Source organism: Podarcis gaigeae (assembly GCF_964106915.1).
Source record: "Podarcis gaigeae genome assembly, chromosome: Z".
Taxonomy (NCBI): Eukaryota; Metazoa; Chordata; class Lepidosauria; order Squamata; family Lacertidae; genus Podarcis; species Podarcis gaigeae.
In genome coordinates this window covers 50705040-50728634 of record NC_139691.1, presented here as the reverse complement: position 1 = coordinate 50728634, position 23595 = coordinate 50705040, and the positions used below count along the sequence as shown (strand labels likewise).

General features: G+C 45.9%; 1 protein-coding gene across 4 annotated transcripts in view; it reads right to left on the bottom strand.

Moving 5' to 3' along the window:
- Positions 1 to 4504: 4504 nt before the first annotated feature.
- Positions 4505 to 23595, bottom strand: part of FHL1 (four and a half LIM domains 1) — a 65028-nt gene continuing 45937 nt past the window's right edge. For all 4 annotated transcript variants that reach the window (XM_083723069.1, XM_083723070.1, XM_083723067.1 and 1 more), the window contains exons 2-6: positions 16914 to 17095; positions 15823 to 15997; positions 10601 to 10770; positions 8518 to 8704; positions 4505 to 7623 (exon numbers count right to left, since the gene is read on the bottom strand). In XM_083723069.1, coding sequence (XP_083579195.1) covers positions 7469 to 7623; positions 8518 to 8704; positions 10601 to 10770; positions 15823 to 15997; positions 16914 to 17069 — 843 coding nt within the window. In that variant the 5' untranslated portion in view covers positions 17070 to 17095 and the 3' untranslated portion in view covers positions 4505 to 7468. The remainder of the gene's footprint in view (positions 7624 to 8517; positions 8705 to 10600; positions 10771 to 15822; positions 15998 to 16913; positions 17096 to 23595) is intronic.

Below are 23595 nucleotides of genomic sequence, written 5' to 3'. Positions count from 1 at the left end.
GCGCGGCATCAGCAACATGCCCAATCCGTCAAGCTGGGTCTCTGCGCATTTTGTTTTTTCCGGGCTTGCGCAGGTTTGGGGCCAAGCCCCATTGAAGTGAGCGCCAGCCCCACAGCAATGCCACCCCTGTCCAATGCTCCCCATTGTGTGCTTGCCATTGCTTGCGCTTTGAACAGGTTTAAAAACAACAGCAACATGTATTTAAGTCAGGCATTCTGAAACTCAGCCCTCTGGATGTTTGGGGACTACAATTCCCATCATCCCTGACCACTGGTCGTGTGAGCTAGGGATGATGGGAGTTGTAGTCCCCAAACATCCAGAGTGCCGAGTCTGGGGTGCCTGATTTAAGTTGATATTCACACGTCAGTTTTGTGCATATTGGTGTACATAAAAGCAGTATCGAACCCCTGAGGTTGTGTGTGTTGTGGTTTTGTTTGTTTGTTTGTTTGTTTGTTTTTGTCTTCATTAATTATTCTGTCCTTCTCTTCGTTTGACCTCGCTGCTTGCCTCTGCTGTTTGTGTCAAGCAGTGGTGGCCAAACTTGGCCCTCCAGCTGTTTGGGGGCTACAATTCCCCTGACCACTGGTCCTGTTAGCTAGGGATGATGGCAGTTGTAGTCCCCAAACAGCTGGAGTGCCACGTTTGGCCATGACTGGCATAAAGCAACCTATTTAGCCTCCAGCCCTTGGACAGTGTTCTGCATAAAGCAGTGATGGCCAATCTGGGCCTTTATGCCACCACTGGCATAAAGGGATGAAGTCTGTGGCTAAGAGAGAATGGCAGCTGTGTCCTTGTCCTCCAGTCCTGAATCGCTAGGTGTCCCTTGTCAAAAGATTAATAATAATAATTTATTCTATAAAGAGCAGCTTCCCAGATCAGTGACCCCTCGGCTTTCAGGGCAGATGTTCATACTGGCACGATGCCCCATTTCTTGGGATTGCAGTTGGGAACTAGAGATCCAGCCCCCTTTCCATCTCATCCTCTGCCCTCTCCCAAACCTTTTTGCCATTCCCAAATATTTTAGAGCGGTGCCTTAGGTTGAAACAAAATGTATTTTTGTATGATCACTCTTTTCATTCTGGCAGAGACAATCATTTGGACAAACATGATGACTCCAGTATTTTCCCCTGTGCAAACTGATGCCTGTTGAATGCTGTATGTAAACGCGTATTCACTGTTAAATAAATTTTCCCATTGTAAGCAGCCTGCAGTTGGTTATTAACAGATGATCCAAAACGGTTGCTGTCGGCACGGAGAAATGCAGAGCTTCTGAAACTGACTTTGTATTGACCTATCGTTGGTTTAATAATAATAATAATAATCAGAATAGATTCAGGTAGGTAGCCGTATTGGTCTGACACAGTCAAAATAAAAAAATTAAAAATTGTCGCACCTTAGAGACCAACTGTTTGTTCTTGGTATAAGCTTTCATGTGCATGCACAGTTCTTCAGATACACTGAAACAGAAGTCACCAGACCCTTACATATAAAGGGAGGGTGGGGCAGGGGTTTTCTTCATAATTACTTTTCTATGTATTTCTAATATAACTGTAAAAAACGTCTCTGAAAATGTATTAGTCCAAAAACGAAACCTTCCTCCCAGTTGTCAATATGAAGAGGATACCAGCAAGGTTGAACCTTTCTGTAAAATTTTTTAAAATTAAATCAAGTCTTTATTTAGATTCGTGATTTACCATATTTTTCGCTCCATAGGGCGCACCTAGTTTTTAGAGGGGGAAATCAAGAAAAAAAATATTATTCCCCCCCCCCCCCGGCCCCAAAGAGCAGCATACAGGCTGTGCGCGACCTCTCCCTGCCGGAGGGGTTGCGCGTGGCTAAAGAGGAAGCCAAATCTGCGAGCGGGATCCATCCAGAACTGTCCTTTTGCTGAGGAACCTGAAGCCTCCAGAGTGCAGTGGGAACTTGCGCTGAGCTCCAAAGACCTTCACGTGGCTATCCCTGAAGCCTGGAGAGCGAGAGGGGTCGTTGCGCACCAACGCCTCTCGCTCTCCAGACTTTAGCGAAAGCAACGCGAAGCCTCCGGAGCGCGGAGGGAGCGCTACCTCCGCACTTCGGAGGCTTAGCGTTGCTAATCACTGAAGCCAAGGAGCCTGCATTTGCTCCATAGGATGCACACACATTTCCCCTCAATTTTTGGAGGGGAAAAAGTGCATCCTATAGAGCGGAAAATACGGTAAATTGTGATTTATATCCTGATTAAAATTGATTTGATTTAAGTCAAATCCACCCTGGTTCTCAACAAGCCTGAATTTGAGAGAGAAGCCTCTTGAAATGGGGGGCAGATGTACAGCAATCCAACTCTAAAAGCTGAATAGTAGAGATACTCTCTTTAGGGAGCAGTCATTGTTCTACATCAGGGACGTCTCCAACTCCCAATAAATTGTGATCTACTCTCAATGTAAAAAAAAACTGGTTGTGATCTACCCATTGTCGTTGGACAGATCGAAGTTGTTTTTTTTTAGTGAATGGAACTGAATTTATGAATGAATGGAACTATGAGAATTGCGAGATAAACAAAACATAATTTAATCTGATGGTCCACATTTTTTGCTTCGAAGCAAAAGTTGCTGAGCTTTTTTTTGAAAGGCAAATTGTGGAGCTTTTCTTAGGGAACCAAAGTCGTTGTTGAGCTTTTTTTTTTTAGGAATCAATGAATAAATGAAACTGAAGAAATGAAATGAATGAAACCAAATGAAGCCAAAGTTGCTGCGTTTTTTTTGGAAAGGCAAAGCTGTCTGGCTTTTTTCCGGAAGCCAACATTGACAAGCTTTTTCTAAGGAAGCAAATGAAGGAAAGAAACGGAAGATATGAATGAATGGAACAGGAAATATGAATGAATGAAACCGAATGAGCCTTGCGATATACCATATTTTTCACCATATAGGACGCACTTTTCCCCCTCCAAAAATGAAGGGGAAATGTGTGTGCATCCTATGGGGTGAATGCAGGCTTTCGCTGAAGCCTGAAGAGTGAGAGGGGTCGGTGCGCACTGACCCCTCTTACTCTCCAGGCTTCAGGAATCTATCTGCAAGCCTTGCGAGCCCGGCAGGAGTGCCCGCTGGGCTCGCAAGGCTTGCGGGCAGAAGCCTGCAGCCCGAAGCACGGTGCGCCCTCCGGAGGGCGCCCCATGCTTCGCGCAGATGTCCGCAAGCATTGCGAGCCCGGTGGGAGTTGCCACCGGGCTCGCAAGGCTTGTGGATAGCAGCCTGTTCTGGGGGCGGGGGAAGCTCGGGCTTCCCCTGCCCTAGCCCCGCGGCTGGGGGGGGGGGGGAATAATTCTTTTTTATTCATTTCCTTCCAAAAAAACCTGAGGTGCATCCTATGGGCCAGTGCGCCCTATAGGGCGAAAAATACGGTACACAGAACATAACAGGAAGCAGTAGTTGTTGAGTTTTTTTAATTCCTTTTGTTCTTTTTTTATTCTGGGGGGGAAGGAGATCCCTGAGGGGCCAGAGATCGACCAGGAAAGCCCCACGATCTACCAGTAGATTGTGATCTACCTGTTGGACGTGCCTGTTCTATATGACTGTTCCATAGACATGGTACAGCCTCGTCTGCGGAACAGGAATGTTTGGAAATCAGGCACAAAATCAATTGGGCCTTTCTCTGAAAAGAAGTGGCTTTTGTCCCAAATTTCTCAGTGTCTTTCGGTGTTGTGAACATCCGCCTTTCCCCCTCAAAGAAGAATGAGGTGCCCTCTGGGAATTCCCACCTGTGTACTATCGGGTTTCCTTTTAGGGCTTCTACTAGAGGTTTAGATTTCTCTCTTTTCTCCTGTCGCCTGGTTGGGGTTATGGATAATGATCTCATTTTCTTTTTCTTTTAATAATATTTCTTTTTCTTTTTCCCTTTATAACAGGGGTGGCCAACTCCCAAGAGACTGCGATCTAAACTGGCAGTGATCTGCCCCCTTTTCTGGGATTCAGATCAAAGGGGGTGAGCTTTTTTTAGGAAGGATAGCCCTTTTTTTAAAAAAGGGATTCAGGTCTAAGTGGGTGACTTTTTTTTTAGGGAGGTTCAGGTCTAAGTTGTTGACCTTTTCTAGGGAGGAGGAAGGCAACATTTTAAATGTTGAGCTTTTTTAGGGGAGCCAAAGTTGTTGAGCTTCTCTACAGACATCCAGTCATAATCTACCTGTTGGACATGCCTGCTTTATAACAACCAAATAACATTTCTTCATCACATAAATCTTTGCTCAAATTGAACTTTGACTTCCTCCCATCCCCCTCCCTGACTTCCAGATGTAATCACTTTTATCTGAGCATTTCTGAATTGCCCTGTTTACCATATATCCATACTTATGATCTCATTTTCATCCATTCTGAGTTTTTTCTTGTCATACTTTGTCTCTGGTGTCCATCTATGGTTTGATGTTCCCACACGAGGCTTCCAGGAATGGTGAAAAATAAGGGACTCCTGTCATATGGGACCTGTGAAGGTTCCCGCGGCCGGCATGCAAAAACGGAATACAAACGCAGGCAAGTTGAAGCAAAGCAGCGAAGATGCTGGACCTTTATTTGAGATTTCTGTGGCAGCAGGGTCAAAGCCAGTCTCGCCAAGGAGGAAAGGAAAAGACTCCAAACGGGAGACGTTTCTTACTTCTTATGCAGTTTTGAACCAAGCACACGTAGATTTCTATAATCCCCCCTCCCCTTAATTCCCCATGAGACACTTCATTGGACGCAACCTTGGGTGTGATAACAGATAAAAGTATCAGCTAAGAATGGGTGGAGGAAATTGTGTGTTGCAAACGTTTGCGTTTTATTCCTTCGTGCGCATCAAGGGTTTCATTGTGTTAATCTGCAAAGGCCAGGTTTTCTGGAGACGTTTCTGGGCTGGACCATGTAATGCTGATCAGATCTGCATATTGACATACTATCACCCAGGGCACGGGTGTCAAACACAAGGCCCGTGGGCCGAATCTGGCCCGCCAGACCTCATCATGTGGGCCCGTGTAGCCACCGGCGGCCGCCACCCTTCACCTTTTATTCTCAGTTTTTTTGGGTTCTTTTGACACAAGAAAGCCGCCTCTTCAGCGCATGCACAGCAGCCTACAAGCCAGAGAACGTCTGCCCTCTAGCGGTGCCAGCCGTTCTACACAGGAAACCTCCACTTTACGTGCATTCAGGAAACCTCCACTTGTTTTTATATTGAGCGCATGAGGGTAACCAAACTGCTGATGCGGCCCCTGATGAATTTGAGTTTGACACCCTGACCTAGGGCAGGGATGTCCAGCTCCCAAGAGACTGTGATCTACTCACAGTGTAAAAAAAACCTGGCAGTGATCCTGGCAGTGTTGTTGGATGGATCAAAGTTGTGGAGCTTTTTTGGGGAAGCCAAGGTGGTTGAGCTTTTTTTTTAGGGAGCAAATGAATGAATGGAACTGAATATATATTGTGAATGAATGTTGTGAGATACACAGAACATAATCAAAAGTTGATTATATAAAACACAGTTAAGGGTCCTGAATCCCCAGTCCTATATAGTGGAACTTAATCTGATGGCCCACTTTTTGGCTAGGAAACAAAAGTGGCTGAGCTTTTTGGGAGAAGCCAAAGTGATCTACCTGTTCGACGTGCCTGACCTAGGGCATTGCTAGGCAAACTAAAGCCCGGGGGCCGGATCCGGCCCAATCGCCTTCTCAATCCGGCTGGCAGATGGTCTGGGAATCAGCATGTTTTGACATGAGTAGAATGTGTCCTTTTATTTAAAATGCATCTCTGGGTTAATTGTGGGGCATAGGAATTTGTTCATTTCCCCCCAAAAAATATGGTCCAGCCCCCACAAGATCCGAGGCACAGTGGACCGGTCCCCTGCTGAAAAAGGTTGCTGACCCCTGCTTTTCATTGTCAAACAAATATGAAGGCATCATTGCTTGTGGAAACTGACATTACAAAGGGCTCAGGCCGGCCATTTCCTGGCTTTCATGGGATTTTTGATATGGAAGAGCACACAAGCATTTTGCCTCCCACCCCACCCCAGGATTCAGTTTAATACAGGCAGAGGGCCTTCTTGGTGGTGGCACCCTCTCCCATCAGATCTCAAGGAAATCAGCAAGACGTCTGAAGGCAGTCCTGTTTAGACTTTTAAAGGGTGAGTGAGTGACCCTTTAAAACGGCCTCAAACTCTCTCCCGATCTTTTGCTCCCCAGGAAGGAAAAGCAAAAAAATTCCATTTCAAAAGCAGCCATGTGATTTCAGCCCTCATCTTACTGCTCACTTAGAAGTTAGTAACCTACCATACTTTTCCTTGTATAAGACTAGGATATTTTTTTTACTAAAAAATAATGCAAAAAAGGGAGGGCTAATCTTATACCTGGGGGCAATCTCCCTCCATTTTCTTAATTTTTGAGTCCCCCAAAATAAAGGTAAAGGACCCCTGACATTTAAGTCCAATCCAAAATAGGGGCATCTTATACAGTGGTACCTCTGGATGCAAACGGGATCCGTTCCGGAGCCCCGTTCACATACTGAAGCAAACGCAACCTGCGTCTGCGTGTGCGTGGGTCGCAATTAGCCACGTGCCCATGACATCATTTTGAGCGTCTGTGGAAGTGGCGAAACCCGAAAGTAACGCACTCCATTACTTCCGGGTCGCCACAGAGCGCAACCTGAAAATGTTTAACCTGAAGCTACTTCAACCTGAGGTATGAATACATGGGGGCATGTTATACAAGGAAAAAGACTAATTAGCTGTATGTGCTCAGTTATCAGCAAGTACCGTACTTTTCCGTGTAGAAGACGAGGTTCTATATAAGACTCAAAGCGCAGGCTGCAAAGACCCCTCGGTGACCACAGCGGGTAGGCAATTTGTGGCAACGCCCCCTAAGAAAAGCTCAACAATCCCCCCCCCCCAATTTTTTGAAATTTTTAGTCTCTCAAAATAGGGGGCATCTTACAGAAGGGGGAGTCTTCTAGACGGGAAAGTGCGGTATATTTGATTGTGTGAAGCTTGAGCCGAAACATCAGCTGGCACCCACGAAGCATGGCAAGAAGGCAAGAGGATCCCAGCGAGGTTGAACCTTTCTGTTTTTTAAAAAGTGATTTAAATCAAGTCTTCCTGACTAGTGATTGAAATCCAGTCTTACTGAATATATGATTTAAATCAAATCCACCCTGGTTATCAGTAAGTACATTTGGATGTGCAAAGCTTGAGCCTAAACTTCGGCCAGCACCTGCGAAGCATGGCAAGAAAATAAGAGGACCTTTCCTTTTAAAAGGGGGGATTTTAAGCAAGGTTAGCAGCAGGTAGGATGCTAAGGCAGAGCTTTTATTGAATGCCACCTGTCAGATGGGGAGGGGGGAGATGCCGGGCACCTCTTAAGGATGGGGATGGGGAAGCCTAAAATGTGGGCAGGAGAGTGGGCAGGTTTTCTCCAAGCACACGGATCAAGCCCCTCCAGGGAAGAGGCGAGGCCGTGCCCCCCCTTTGCCCCTGGCTCCGCCCCTTACAGCTTCTTGGCGCAGGTGGGGCAGTAGACTTGCTCGCTGTGGAAGACAAAGGGCTTGTTGGCCAGCGGGATGGAGCACTTCTTGCAGTTGAAGCAGTAGTCGTGCCAGGAGTGGCCTTCATGGCTGACCACGTTGGTTCCTTTCCCGAAACCTGCCGGTTCAGAGGAGGAGCAGGGAGGGAAGGGTTAGAAAGGAAGGAGAAGGAAGCACACAGGTCACTTATTCAGGCATAGGCAAACTTGGCCCTCCAGCTGTCTTGGGACTACAATTCCCATCATCCCTAGCTCACAGGACCAGTGGTCGGGGATGATGGGAATTATAGCCCCAACACAGCTGGAGGGCTGAGTTTGCCTATGCCTGGAAGAAGGAGTGGGGGAGTTCGGGGACAGGTAGGTGGGCTTCCCTCCAATGAGCCCTGCCCCCAGGTCTCCCAAGACTTGTGGGCTTCCTCAAACCTGGCCTACAACTCTAGCTAGCAGAACCAGCGGTCAGGGATGATGGGTGTTTTAGTCCTCAAGTAGCTGGAGGGTCAAGTTTGGCCACCACTACTCTAGATCAGGCATGGCCCAACGTGGCCCTCCAACTGTTTTCAGACTACAACCCCCATCATACCTAGCTCCCAGTACCAGTGGTCAGAGATGATGGGTATTGTAATCCCAAAAGAGCTGGAGGGCCGAGTTTGGGGATGCTTGACTTAATTGCTTATGAGCTAGGCCAGGGATGTCCAACTCTCAAGAGACTGCGATCTACTCCCAGTAGAAAAAAACTGGCAGTGATCTACCTGTTGTTATTGGACGGATCAAAGTTGTCGAGCTTCTTTTGGGAAGCAAATGAACGAATGGAACTGAATATATATCCTGTGTATCCTATAGCAGAATAATCTGATATATCCTATATCCCAGTGATAGCTGAACTTGGCCCTCCAGCTGTTTGGGCCCACCCACAACAGGACTGCTGCCTTGCCAGGATCCAACCTCAACCTGTTAGGCGCCACCCATCCTCCAACCACCTCCAGGCACCTGTCCCGGACCCATCACTGACCCACCTGTGATGGGGTTCTTGCAACCGCTGCATTTCTTGGCCACAAAGGACTTGTAGCAATCAACGCAGTAGAATTGATCCTCCACAGCTGTGAAGCGCTGCCCTCCCAGTTTCTTGGAGCAGGTGGCACACACAAAGCACTCAGAGTGGTACGGTTGCTCCTGGTAGGCGACCCCTCCGCAGGTGATGGCCTGGCGTGGGGAAGGAAGTCAGAGGTCAAGCACTGCTTCGACTCCTGGGGAACCATTCGTCCCAGCCTCCCCGAACCCTGTGTCACCTGTGGAAGCTTTCTCTCTTCTGTTCTCTCTTCTGTTTAAAGCAGGGTGGACAATGATTTTTTAAATGATTTTTAAATATATATATATATTTGGAGGGGGGTTTCATTTGAATTAATTTGACGACCATTTGTATTAAAAATTTTCATTTAATTTAAAATTTATTTACGGTGGTACCTTGGTTTGCAGACGTTCTGGATTACAAACATATCAAACCCGGAAGTACTTACCCTGGATTGCAACCTTTTTTTGGATTACAGCCCTTCCCCCCTTTTTGGGGGGGGATAACAAACAATTTTGGGGGGGAGGCACCATTGGCAAAAGCGTGCCTCAAGTTCCAACCTGTTTTGGTTTACAGACGGACCTCTGGAACGGATTATGGTTGTAAACCAAGGTACCACTGTACATTGTACAACATAAATCCACCACAACTCAACTCAACAAATCAACCACCATTAGACATGAACATAACATAAAATAAACATAACATAAAACGTCAGAATAAAAGACTTATTTTATCCTGTACATGGCCTTCTTGTTTACTTCTTATAAACTGTTTTCTTTATCAATTATTATTCTGATTTTTTCAATTATGACTTTAAAAAACCCACAAACTCTTTATTTTGATTTAAATTGGATTTTTATTATTATTCAAATCAGGATTTTTAAAATGAAATGCTTTGGGAAGAAAAATCTTTCTAAAGGTTTTCTATTGAAATTACATTATAGTCCAAAGGCTATTCGTCAGGAAATAAGGATTTGTTTTTAAGTGCTAAAAAAAGAAAAAAGAAAAAAGAAAAAAAGTTTAAGCACATCAGTTAACAAACGTGGATCCATATGCTATCACGTAACTGCTTTAGTGAAATAAATGGTTTAAATTGTTATGAAGGAAATGTTTTTTCTCCTTCCAATCAAATACAGCAGAAAAGTTGTCCAAATAGAAGCAGTTAACTTATGAAACTTCACTATAAATCTCATTATCATTATCTGTCAATGTATTTCTCATAGCAGAACCAAATCAGTCATATTTTATTTAACTGTAAAAACTCTGAGAATTTATGATTCCAAAAATGAAACCTTCCTCTGGTTGTCAATATTAGGATGTCAGCAAGGTTGAACCTTTCTGAAAAAAGGTTTTTAATCAAGCCTTAATGATGAGTGATTTAAATCAAAAGGGCCAGAGGCCCAACCAGAGTTGTTAAGCTTTTTTTAGGATTTTACCCCAGGACCTATACTGCCACGGGGGCCAGATTAAATCCACTGGTGAGCCAGATTAGGCCCCCAAAACGGACTTTGGACATCCCTAACCCCTATACCTAGGGTGGCCAACTCCCAAGAGGCTGCAACCCACTCACAGTTAAAAACTGGCAGTGATCTACCCCTTTTTAGGGGTGCAGGGCAAAGATGTTGACCTTGTTGAGCTTCTTTAGGGAGAGCCAGTGATCTACCACAGATGTCCAGTGATCTACTGGTAGATCATGATTTACCTGTTGGACATGCCTGCTATCCCTATCCCTATCTTTAACCCCTATGAGTGCTGCAACCCCATCGCCACCTTGGACTGGACTGAACCTTCCAGGAGTCCCTTGACCCTGCCCTTATCTCCACCATATGTCCTCCGTTAAGAACTGCACCAAGAGGCCGTGGTGAAAGAAGAGTGGGTGCATTGGTCGGCATGAGTGCCTTTTGGCGCACCTTCCGCACTGGCGGAGGAAACTCTGATAATGAGCGCAGCTCTGAGCCCTTTGGGGGAAAGCCGGGATCCAAATGGGATCCAGGTAAGCTGGGGGAGGGTGGGTCGGCACAACTTACCTGCTTGCACTTCACACAGGTCTTGGCAAATTTCTGCTCATGGCAGGAGGTGCAATAAATCTCGTCGTCCTTGGGGAAGAAGCTGGCGGTGCCAATCACCTGCTTGCACTGGCTGCAGGTGAAGCACTCCTTGTGCCAGACAGTCTTCTTGTATTCCACATTCTGGTCGCCTGCAAAGAGGGAGGGAAAGAGATGGTGCTCACTGCCAGATTGATGCAATTTGTGGCACTGAGAAAATTGTGATTCACGAATGGCAAGCTGAAAGCTATAATAATAATAATAATAATAATAATAATAATAATAATAATAATAATTTATTATTTATAGCCCACCCATCTGGATGGGTTTCCCCAGCCACTCTGGGTGGCTCCCAATCAATTATTAAAAATGCAAGATTAGGGATAGGGGTTAGGGATAGGAACAACTTTGAACTAAACCCCCCCCCCAAAAAGGGGGTAGATCACTGCCAGTTTTTTTATACTTGAGAGTTGGACGTCCCTGCAATACAGCATCAAACATTAAAAATTTTCCCTCAACAGGGCTGCCTTCAGATGTCTTTTAAAAGTAGGATAGTTGATTATTTCCTTGACATCTGAAGGGTGGGCGCCACCACCAAGAAGGCTCTCTGCCTGATTCCCTGTAACCTCACCTCTCCCAGTGATGAAAAACAGTGGTCTAAATCTCTTGGACTCTAAAATTGGAAAGGGGACAACATCCCCTCAGTAGAAGATTGGTTAAACAAATTGTGTGAACTCATGAAGTTGGCTAAACAAATTATGTGAATTCATAGAGTTGGCTAAAATGACTGTAACCATGAGATTTCCATTGGAACCGAAACTTCAGAAGGAACGGAACTAGTTTGGAAGAATGACCAAACATTGATCCAAAACAAATGGATTGATATGCGTGGGCTAACTTCGTAAAGAAGTGGGGAAATTATTGTCAGATTGTCCTGGGGGCCAAAGTAACTAATATATATTAGGGTGATTCATAAAAAAGTCTGGTCTTACTACACTAGGAATTATATAGATATATCTGAAATTTTATGCATATCAGTTAATATCTTGACCCTGCTCCACTGAAAAGCATTGGGTGTTCAGTAGGACGGTTTATAAAAAAACTCTATTTTGAAAATGCCTGCTCCCAAGTTCTTATCTTACTACACTAGGGATTATATAGCTATAGCTGAAATTTCATGCATATCAGTTAATATCTTGACCCTGCTCCAGGAAAATAGCTGTTTACTTGGCCATTTTCCTATGTTGTGAAGGCTGAAATGTCAATTCAGCAGAGCAGGGTCAAGATATTAACTGATATGCATGAAATTTCAGAGATAACTATATAACCCCTAGTGTAGTAAGATAAGACCTTTGGAACAGGCATTTTAAGAAAAAAGTTTTTTATGAACTGCCCATATTTCTAACAGATTCAAGTAGGTATGTTGGTCTGCCATTGTCAAAATATACCAAAACCATTCTTTAAAAAGATAGTTCAAAAGACTTTTCTTAAAAATCTAAAAACTTCCTTAAAAGAATCAAGTCTTCCAAAAAGTGATAGGATCTAAGAAAGTCTTTCAATGAATTCTTCCAAAAGAATAAAAAGCAGCACCTTAGAGACTACTGAGTAGTTTGAGGTATAAGCTTTTGCATGTATGCACACTTTTTCAGATACACACACAATGACAAGTTCAAAATGTATTAGAATCATAGAATCATAGAGTTGGAAGAGACCACAAGGGCCATCGAGTCCAACCCCCTGCCAAGCAGGAAACACCATCAGAGCACTCCTGACATATGGTTGTCAAGCCTCTGCTTAAAGACCTCCAAAGAAGGAGACTCCACCACACTCCTTGGCAGCAAATTCCACTGTCAAACAGCTCTTACTGTCAGGAAGTTCTTCCTAATGTTTAGGTGGAATCTTCTTTCTTGTAGTTTGGATCCATTGCTCCGTGTCTGCTTCTCTGGAGCAGCAGAAAACAACCTTTCTCCCTCCTCTATGTGACATCCTTTTATATATTTGAACATGGCTATCATATCACCCCTTAGCCTCCTCTTCTCCAGGCTAAACATGCCCAGCTCCCTTAGCCGCTCCTCATAAGGCATCGTTTCCAGGCCTTTGACCATTTTGGATGCCCTCCTCTGGACACGTTCCAGTTTGTCAGTGTCCTTCTTGAACTGTGGTGCCCAGAACTGGACACAGTACTCCAGGTGAGGTCTGACCAGAGCAGAATACAGTGGCACTATTACTTCCCTTGATCTAGATGCTATACTCCTATTGATGCAGCCCAGAATTGCATTGGCTTTTTTAGCTGCCGCATCACACTGTTGGCTCATGTCAAGTTTGTGGTCAACCAAGACTCCTCGATCCTTTTCACATGTACTGCTCTCAAGCCAGGTGTCACCCATCTTGTATTTGTGCCTCTCATTTTTTTTGCCCAAGTGCAATACTTTACATTTCTCCCTGTTAAAATTCATCTTGTTTGTTTTGGCCCAGTTCTCTAATCTGTCAAGGTCGTTTTGAAGTGTGATCCTGTCCTCTGGGGTGTTAGCCACCCCTCCCAGTTTGGTGTCATCTGCAAATTTGATCAGGATGCCCTTGAGTCCATCATCCAAGTCGTTGATAAAGATGTTGAATAAGACCGGGCCCAAGACAGAACCCTGTGGCACCCCACTAGTCACTCTTCTCCAGGATGAAGAGGAACCATTGATGAGCACCCTTTGGGATGTTTTGTTGTCAGAGTATCAGACGGAGTGTGTATTACACACAAAACCTCATACCTTGAAAGCTTATATTTAGTTGATCTTTAAGGTGCCACTGGAATTATTAAAGATTTTTTCATCTTGTTATTTATTATGACACACACACACACACACAATGACAAGTTCAAAATGTATGAAAGGCTGCCATGTGGCAGAGGGAAATCACAGAAACAGAATGAGAGAGGAAACGGGGATTCTTATCAATGTCATAATTGACACTAGATTCTGCAATACAATGAAATGAAATAAAGATGAAAATAAAAAATAAGAATAATGAATCTCTTGGACTATAGTACATGGATTATAGTGGAGTGGGGCTGGCAAAAAGCATGCGTGCTCTTCCAGGTCAAAAATCCCATGTCAACCAGAAAGCCGAGAAACAGTTTGCAACTCCACTTTCAACAAGCAATGATGCCTGAATGTTTGTTTGACAATGAAAAGGAAAGCGAACCATTATTGCAGAATATTCTGCTACCAGAGATTCAGTGGGAACCCTCTGTTTCCACTTTTAAATACTGGCTAAAAACTCCTCTATTCCAACAGACAATGAAGAATACCTATTTCCACAATAGCTACCTGATTTCTGGTTTTGATTATTTATATGGTTCTTGCAGTTTGTATTAAGAGCTGCCTCTACCTGTTATGAAAGAATAAGTACCATATTTCCCCATCTATAAGACGGCCCCATGCATAAGATGTCCCCTATTTGGGGGGGACTCAGATTGAAGAAAACGGGGTAGGGTGGGGTAGATGGATCCTAGTATAAGACCCCATCTCATTTTTGACATTATTTTTAAGGGGGGGACCTAGTCTTATACACGGGGAAATGTGGTAATTTTGAGATGGGAGTTGTACTCCCCAAACATCTGGTGGGCCGAGTTTGCCTATGAACAGAGCTAGGAAAAAATAGACATCTATACCTAGGTATTCTCAAAATGTAGACCCACTGTTTCACTCAAAGACTTTCAATTTTTTGCGCTCATTTCCCAAAGATGTGGTGCGCCCGCAGCGGTGCTTCTCATTCACAATATCGGCGCCTGTCCAACTCAACAGTGGCACTTGTCATTCTTTGTGGCGCCATGCATGCAAAATTAACTAAATTTGGGGGGCACTGGGCTGGTCTTTGCACCCGGGCGGCGCATATGTGAAGGGCTAAAGTATATTTTGTCCAGAACGTGGTGGTGGATGAGTGTTCAGACCTCTGGGCTCTCACTTGTGGGGTGCCTCAGGGTTCCGTCCTCTCCCCCATGCTTTTCAATATCTACATGCAGCCGCTGGGAGAGATCATCAGGGGATTTGGGCTGGGTGTTCATCAGTATGCAGAGATACAACCTTTCTTTCAAATATGAACCAGTGAAGGCAGTGAAGGTCCTGTGTGAGTGTCTTGAGGAGGTTGGAGGATGGATGGTGGCTAACAGATTGAGGTTGAATCCTGACAAGACAGAAGTATGTTTTGGGGGGACAGGGGGCGGGTGGGTGTGGAGGACTCCCTGGTCCTGAATGGGGTAACTGTGCCCCTGAAGGACCAGATGCACAGCCTGGGAGTCATTTTGGACTCACAGCTGTCCATGGAGGCGCAGGTCAATTCTGTGTCCAGGGCAGCTGTTTATCAGCTCCATCTGGTACGCAGGCTGAGACCCTCCCTGCCCACAGGCCGTTTTGCAAGAGTGGTGCATGCTCTAGTTATCTCCCTACTGCAATGCACTCTACATGGGGCTACCTTTGAAGGTGACTACAACTAATCCAAAATGTGGCAGCCAGACTGGGGACTGGGAGCGGCTGCCAAGACCACATAACTCCAGTCCTGAAAGACCTACATTCCTCCTGGGACATTTCCAGGCACAATTCAAAGGGTAGATGCTGACCTTGAAAGCCCTAAATGGCCTTGGCCCAGTATCCCTGAAGGAGCACCTCCACCCCGGACACTGGGGTCCCTCTCCCAAGATCCTTTTGGCGGTTCCCTCCCTGCGAGAAGTGAGGTTACAAGGATCCAGGCAGAGGGCCGCCTTGGTGGTGGTGCCCACCCTGTGGAACACCCTCCCAGCAGATGTCAAGGCAATAAGCAGCTATCTGACTTTTAGAAGACATCTGAAGGAAGCCCTGTTTAGAGAAGTTTTTAATATTTAATGCTGTATTGTTTTTAACACTCAATTGGGAGCCGCCCGGAGTGGCTGGGGAAACTCAGCCAGATGGGTGGGGTATAAATAAATTATTACTATTATTATTATTATTATTATTATTATTATTATTATTATTATGGCACTGGACGGGTTTTTGCACCCTGGCAACGTGTATGCGCAAGACAGCTCTGGTTTTGTGCGCAACATTAAAAATGAATTCGTGTTACGTAAGTATTTTGGTAAAAGAAATGTTCCATAAACCTGCTGGCCACCCCATGACAAGGCTCCATAGTCAAGTGGGGCAAGAAACAAAGGGGTGCAAGGCAGCTGAGGGGAGTCCTACCTGCCACAATGGGCTTCTGGCAGCCCTTGCAGTGGGGGGCCTGATCCATAGTGCACTTGTTGCACCACACTTTGTTGTGCTCCTTCAGCATGAAGGGCTCGTTGACCAGAGACGTGGAGCACTTGAAGCAGCGGAAGCAGTTCTCGTGCCAGTAGCGGTTCTTGAAATGCAGCTCCTGGAGGGAGGGAGGAGGGGAAGGCAGCAGAACTGAGGTTGATGCACCAAGTCTCTGTTACACAGACCAGGTCAAGTCCTCCATCCATGATCAAGTCATGGATGGCAGTGGTCTTATGGATCATTGACCTGGCATTGCACAGCAGCACCTTCAGGTCGTGTGGTTATCCCTTGCTGATTCCAGTATCTGTCCGAACAAGACCAGACCTGGAGGCAGGGATAATCCTCAAACAACGACTAAGCCTGCCTCCTCAGTAATGACATGGTCTAGTCTTAGCGTAACTCCTCCTCCTACCCGTGATCACCGAGATCGGTTGTCCCAGTGCATACCCACCCTGTGGAACCTGCCCCAGCCAATTTGTTGGCTGGGACCCACACTCCCCGGCAGCCCTTAAGTACAAAATAAAACCTTTAAAACAAAACACAATAAAACAATACAAACAAAAAACTGTAAAAATTACAAACACATCAAAATCAAAACAAATTCCCAAACCCAACCAAACATCCATCCCACCCCCACCCCCCACAAAAAAAAAAAATCAAAAGGGAAATAATAGAATTTTAAAACATTTTAAAAAGAACACTGCACTGCTCCGAGTCTTTCTGGCCAGCAGCAGCAGCAGCAGCAGCAGCAGCAGCAGCAGCAGCAACAACTGTCCTTATGAGGCCTGTCAGGCCCTGCCCTGGGCCAGGTGATGAGTGGCAGGACTGGGGCCCTCAGGCACTCACACAGGGGAGTCCTAGCTAAGGATCATGGGAGTTGTAGTCCCAAAACAGCTGGAGGGCCAAGTTTGCCTATGCCTCTATTAAACAATGGGTCCTCTCCTGCCTCCCTGAACATCCCCACATTTCTTGGGGCAGGGAGCGTGGGATGGAAATATCCATTCAGTAAACAAGCAAACTGTTAAAATAACCACCTTGGAATCGGCCCCGATGGGCTTCTTGCACTCAGCACAGGTGTTTGCGCAGAACTTCTCGAAGCACTTGATGCAGCAGTGGCGGCCTTCCTTCTGCACATACTTCTTCCCGTGCAAGTTGTCCCGGCAATAGTGGCAGTCAAAGCGCTCCGACATAGTGCCCACCGTGTAGCTGGTAGGCCCTGTAATAATAATAATAATAATAATAATAATAATAATAATAATAATATAATATTTAGGGCAAAGGCGGTGGGGAAGGAGACAGCGAAGCACATGGTTGGTGCATGGCAAACGGGAAAAGCATCTGCAGCTCAGAACATGGTATTGGACAGGCATCCCCACTCTGGGGGGCTTCCGACATAGATTAAAAATACATTAAAACAAGTCATTCAGCTTCCCTAAGCAGGGCTGCCTTCAGATGTCTTCTAAATGTCATACAGTTGTTTATTCCTTTAACATCTGACAGGATGGCGCCAATGCAGGTCTCTCAGGACTGGTGTTTTATGGGCTTGGTAAGACTTTATTTTACAGAAAGGTTCAACCTCACTGGCATCCTCTTCACATTGACCCGCAGAAGAAGGTTTCCTTTTGACAAGAATAAAATCCCTTTTTAAAAAACAGTAAGTTAATTTATTATTAAAGATTTTCTTGTTTTACAGAAATATGTGTAATGTCTCTCGTATTTTTTCCATGTAACATTTTTACAAATCAGTTTCATTTGTTGAGACATTAGTGGGGGGGGGAAGTGGGGGGGTGGCGATGTTTCTATTTTGCTTAATGGGTTTCGTGTCAGCGTTACTCGTGCCAGTTCTCTACTGTTCACTTGTGTCCCTTTGGTGGTGAGAGAGGTTGGGGTTGGCCTAGGGTGTGGTTGTTTGTTTGTGATTGGCTGTGGTGGTCTGTGTTTTCATGTGTGAGTAGGGTGGGTGGGTGTTTTGGATCAGGTTAGCCATATTGATTTGTATGCTGTTGGTGGATTTTTGTCATTGTCCTGTTGGGCTGTGTATGTGATAAAGGGGAGCCATACCGGGGTGAAGGTGTCTTCTTCTATTTGTCCCCGTGTCAGTTTCAGTTTTTGGGACGTAGGTGGCGCTGTGGGTAAAACCTCAGCGCCTAGGGCTTGCCGATCGAAAGGTCGGCGGTTCAAATCCCTGCGGCGGGGTGCGCTCCTGTCGTTCGGTCCCAGCGCCTGCCAACCTAGCAGTTCGAAAGCACCCCTGGGTGCAAGTAGATAAATAGGGACCGCTTACTAGCGGGAAGGTAAACGGCGTTTCCGTGTGCGGCTCTGGCTCGCCAGAGCAGCGATGTCACGCTGGCCACGTGACCCGGAAGTGTCTCCAGACAGCGCTGGCCCCTGGCCTCTTGAGTGAGATGGGCGCACCAACCCCAGAGTCTGGCAAGACTGGCCCGTACGGGCAGGGGTACCTTTACCTTTACCTTTACAGTTTCAGTTTATTGATTATTTTTTCTAATAAGGCTGTTTCCCATACTATTTGGTACCATTGGTCCATGCTTACTCCTGACAGGTCTCTCCAGTGTCTGGTTATGGTGTTTCTGGCTGCTGAAAGTAGGTGGGTTATGAGTTCTTTGTGGTGTAAATGGGCATTGTTGTCTTGGAAGATGTTTAGTAGGGCCAATTCTGGGGTGATGTCTAATACTTGTTTAGTTATTTTACATATTTCTCATGTGGCTGTTGTCCAGAATAGTTGGATTTTGGGGCACTCCCACCACATGTGGAGGTATGTGCCTGTGGAGGTGCACCCTCTCCAGCATTTTGGTGAGGTTCCTGGGTGTATTAGCGCTAGTTTCCTTGGTGTTAGGTACCACCTGTAGGTGAGTTTCAGAGTGAGTTCTTTTCTTTTCGTTGATATGGATTTAAAGGGGGGGGGTTAAACCACATTCTGGTCCATTGAGTGGGGTTAATCTCATAGCCTATGTCATTCTCCCATTTTTTTTTATTGTGTCTTGGGGGTTTGTGGGATTTTGGAGTAGTATTTTGTATATTGCGGATACCGTCCCTTTACCTTAAAACAGTAAGTTTCAGCCTTGCTGGAATCCTCTTAATACGCTTTGAATTGGGCCTGGAAACATCCCTAAGTCTTTCAAGACTGGTGTTATGTGGCCTTGGTGGCTGCTCCCAGTCGCCGCATTCTGGATTAGTTGCAGTTTCCAGGTCACCTTCAAAGGTAGCCCCACGTAGAGCGTGTGGCAGCAGTCCAAGTGGGAGATAACCAGAGCATGCACCGCTCTGGGCAGGGAGGGTCTCATCCTGCGTCCCAGATGGAGCTGCCCTGGACACAGAATGGACCTGCGCCTCCTTGGGTCCAAGATCACCCCCAGGCTGCACACCTCATCCTTTAGGGGCACAGTTGCCCCATTCAGGACCAGGGAGTCCCTCACTCACACCCACCCACCCCCTGTCCCCCCAAAATAATACTTTTGTCTTGTCAGGGTTCAAGAAGTTGATGTTGAAGAATTGTCACTTCAACACTGGCAATCTTTGCTTCTTCTAGTACTCTGGCATTAGTTCTCCTGTGTCTTCCCAAACTTCCCTGCGAATGTCCCAGTCCTCAAACACTCTGCCCTTCAATTGGGAGAAAGCTGCACTCGCAGAGCTCAGGCAATGTTCGATTTCAACATCAATGCTGGCCCTTGTGGAAAGAGAACTGCTCAGGTAGGAGATGAGATTGACATTTCCCAAAGTTACACAGATCAATAAATGCCTAACTGGGTGATTCTTGACAAGGAGACCATCACAACAGAGACCAGGAAACCAAAGTTTTAAAAAACCAGCCAGGAGGACCTCTCAGACACGGGAAAAGATCTTTGAAACCCCACATCCTGAAAGATGGCATTTGAGATCCAGCGCGGGGCCTGGGAGGCTGCCTGGAATTAAGTCAAGCCTTCTCTCCTCCAAAACATGGGAAAAGGCTTGAAAAATCCAAACTATGCTGCTCCTTGGCCATCTCTGTGCAGCCGCATAAAGCAAACAGTTTTGTTCGTCCGTGGACTTTTCCATCTCTTGCTAAGAACTCCTGGTTGTTCAGGATCCAAATAATCCATTGCCAAGGTACCGTACTTTTCTGCCTATAAGACTAGGTTTTTTACTTTTAAAAATGTTTAAAAAGGGGCCCCCATTTGAGTCCCCCAAGATATGACAGATGGTGACAGCAGTCACAAAATCAAAAGACGCCTGCTTCTCGGGAGAAAAGTGATGACAAAACTAGGCAGCATCTCAGAAAGCAGATATCACCTTACCGACAAAGATCCATATAGTTCAAGCTATGGTTTTCCCAGTAGTGATATAACCCTCCGAAAGGGGAGGGTTACACAAGATTAGCATAGACAGATATGTCAAGGCAACACCCAAGTATAAGATTAGCACAGGCAAACATGTCTCAAGTACCAACCACCCAAAAGTACAATAGAACTTGCTTTGCATGTCTGGAGCCTGAGACAAGTTTGGTGATGAGATTTGGCTTCCTTTGGCCAACAATCAGCTCAGCAATTGTCACCTCTGGCATTTCCTGGGGTAGGAGGTGTGTATACATGTCCCCAGGCTTGGGGAGGTAGCAGGGAAAAGAGTCCTTTTTCCAAGGGCAAAATAGCGTTGAAATGGACGAAACTGGCAAAGGAGTTGATGTTATATGATTTTTTAAAAGCTGGGCATCTTCCCTGAGCTGTCAAGTCAAAGTGATACATTCAGGCATAAAATTTGTAACATTTAACAACTTTAAAGATGTGGGGGGCACCTGTCATTTCCATAAGAGAAGTTAACACCCTTTCTCTTGCCCTCTGCCTCAATCTATCTGATCTGTAATATGGACCCAATAACATCACCCTAGGAAGCCGCTTGGTTCCAGGTCAGGATATTTGTCCACCAAGCGCCATACTCAGAAAGGCAGCAGGTCTCGGGGGTTTTTGATTCACCTGCGACCTCAGGTGTTTTAAAGTGGTGGTCCCAGGGGTCTAGCTTGGAGCTTTCCTGCATGCAAAGTTTCTAAGGCAATTTTTTTCTGTACCACCCTGTGTCCCAAAGGCATCATTGCGCCTAGAGGCCAATCTTCCTTCAGTAGAATTATGAATCTGGCACAGGACATTTAACTTCTGGCTTCACCTATACTCAAATCCCCCCAGTCTAATATCCCTAGTGCTGCAAGATTGTCCCAAGAGCGCCTGGACTCAAATGGTCTATCCAAAACTTCACTCTTCAGGTTTTAGTAAAGCAAATAGTCTAATTTGTCTACACCTAAATGATATAAATGATCACTGCAGATGGTGACAGCAGCCACAAAATTAAGAGACGCCTGCTTCTTGGGAGAAAACTGATGAGAAACCTAGACAGTATCTTAAAAACCAGAGACATCACCTTGCTGACAAAGGTCCATATAGTTAAAGCTCTGGTTTTCCCAGTAGTGATGTATGGAAGTGAGAGCTGGACCATAAAGAAGGCTGATCGCCGACTACAAGAAGATCAAACCGATCCATTCTGAAGGAAATCAGCCCTGAGTGCTCACTGGAAGGACAGATCCTGAAGCTGAGGCTCCAAGACTTTGGCCCCCTCATGAGAAGAGAAGACTCCCTGGAAAAGATCCTGATGTTGGGAAAGATGGAGGGCGCAAGGAGAAGGGGACGACAGAGGACGAGATGGTTGGATAGTGTTGTCGAAGCTACCAGCATGAGTTTGACCAAACTGTGGGAGGCAGTGGAAGACAGGAGTTCCTGGCATGCTCTGGTCTGTGGGGTCAACAGCACAACAACAATTTTTCTCCTACTGATAGGGAACCCACTTAAGGACTCTAGACGAGCTTTTGGGTACCCCATAAGGGGAAAAGAAGCAATGGCATTTTTTTAATAACATGACGTGACCCAGCTGCTCTTTGCAGAGCGGGATGGCCTGTTTTGCTTCCTAATCCACAAAGGAACACATTGCTTCAATGGCTGGGACGCTGTCTCCCCTCCGACTTGCCAAAACTTCCAGCTATGTTAACCTCGACCTGTCTCCCATTCATCAGGCCAGCTGCCACCTCATCCATCAAGAGACAGAACACAGGAGACAGACAAGCAACAGAGCACACCATCTCCACCAAGGAGGAGACAGCGGACTCCCCTGAGAAGGAGGCTAGTTCACCAACACAGGAGCCAGATATATGGAGAAACGTGACTCAAAGAAGTAGGAGGCCCAGGGTTCGCTCTGATTGTTTAGAAATTCAGAATCGCTTTGAGGTCCTCTCCCCTAGCATGGAAGACGAAGAGCAGACTCCATTTGAGGATCTCTGCCTCATTACAGTCGATCAGGTATATGAAGACGAGCAGCAAAGTCAGTCCTCAGGGAGTGTGCAGGCGACCTTGGAACGGACAGCTCACGGAAGAACCCCGACCAGACCTAAGAGGAGGCGTGTAGTGGTGATAGGGGATTCCCTACTGAGGGGAACAGAAGCAGTGATCTGTGGGCCTGACAAGATGTCTCGGGAAGTGTGCTGTCTCCCCGGGGCTAAGATCCAAGATGTAACTGAACGACTGCAAGGAATCATAAAACCCACTGACAAATACCCCTTCCTCTTGGTTCATGTGGGAACCAATGACACTGCAAGCAATAGCCTCCAGAAGATCAAAAGAGACTACGAGGCTCTGGGCAGGAAATTGAAGCAATTAAATGCACAAATTGTCATCTCATCTGTCCTCCCAGTTGAACGACGTGGCCCGGGGAGAGAGGGAAAAATAGTGGAAGTGAACAGCTGGCTTCGCAAATGGTGTAAACAGGAACGGTTTGGATTCTTAGATCACGGACTGCAGTTTCTTGAAGATGAACTTCTGGCAAGTGATGGGCTGCACCTCACAACGGTTGGGAGGAATGTTTTTGCCAAAAATCTCAGAAACCTCATCAGGAGGGCTTTAAACTGACTAATGTGGGGGAGGGAGACAGTGCTCCTGAAGGTAGGAGTCTATCAATTGATGAAGATGATCATCCAAATGTCATAGACCAAATGGAGCAAACAGCACGCAGACCTAGTGGTGGGAGGAAAAAATCCTTAAATAAGAGACACGGGGGAATGATTAATGGACTTCAATGTCTGTACACTAATGCGCAAAGAAGAAGAAGAAGAGTTTGGATTTGATATCCCGCCTTTCACTCCCTTTAAGGAGTCTCAAAGCGGCTCACATTCTCCTTTCCCTTCCTCCCCCACAACAAACACTCTGTGAGGTGAGTGGGGCTGAGAGACTTCAAAGAAGCGTGACTGGCCCAAGGTCACCCAGCAGCTGCATGTGGAGGAGCGGAGACGTGAACCCGGTTCCCCAGGATTACGAGACTACCGCTCTTAACCACTACACCACACTGGGAAATAAACAAGATGAGCTTGAGCTCTTGGTACAGCAAACTAAATATGACATAATAGGCATCACTGAAACCTGCTGGGATAAGTCCCACGATTGGAATGTAATAACGGAGGGATACCATCTATTTCAGAGAAACAGATCAGACAAGAAAGGAGGAGGAGTGGCGTTATATGTCAGGGATGTGTATACCTGTGAAGAGATCCAAGATTTAGAACCTCAAAGCCAAAGTGAGAGCATTTGGGTCAAAATTAAGGGAGAGAAGAATAACAGGGACCTCATTGTGGGAGTTTACTATAGATCCCCAAGCCAAACGGAGGACATAGATGATGCCTTCCTGGAACAG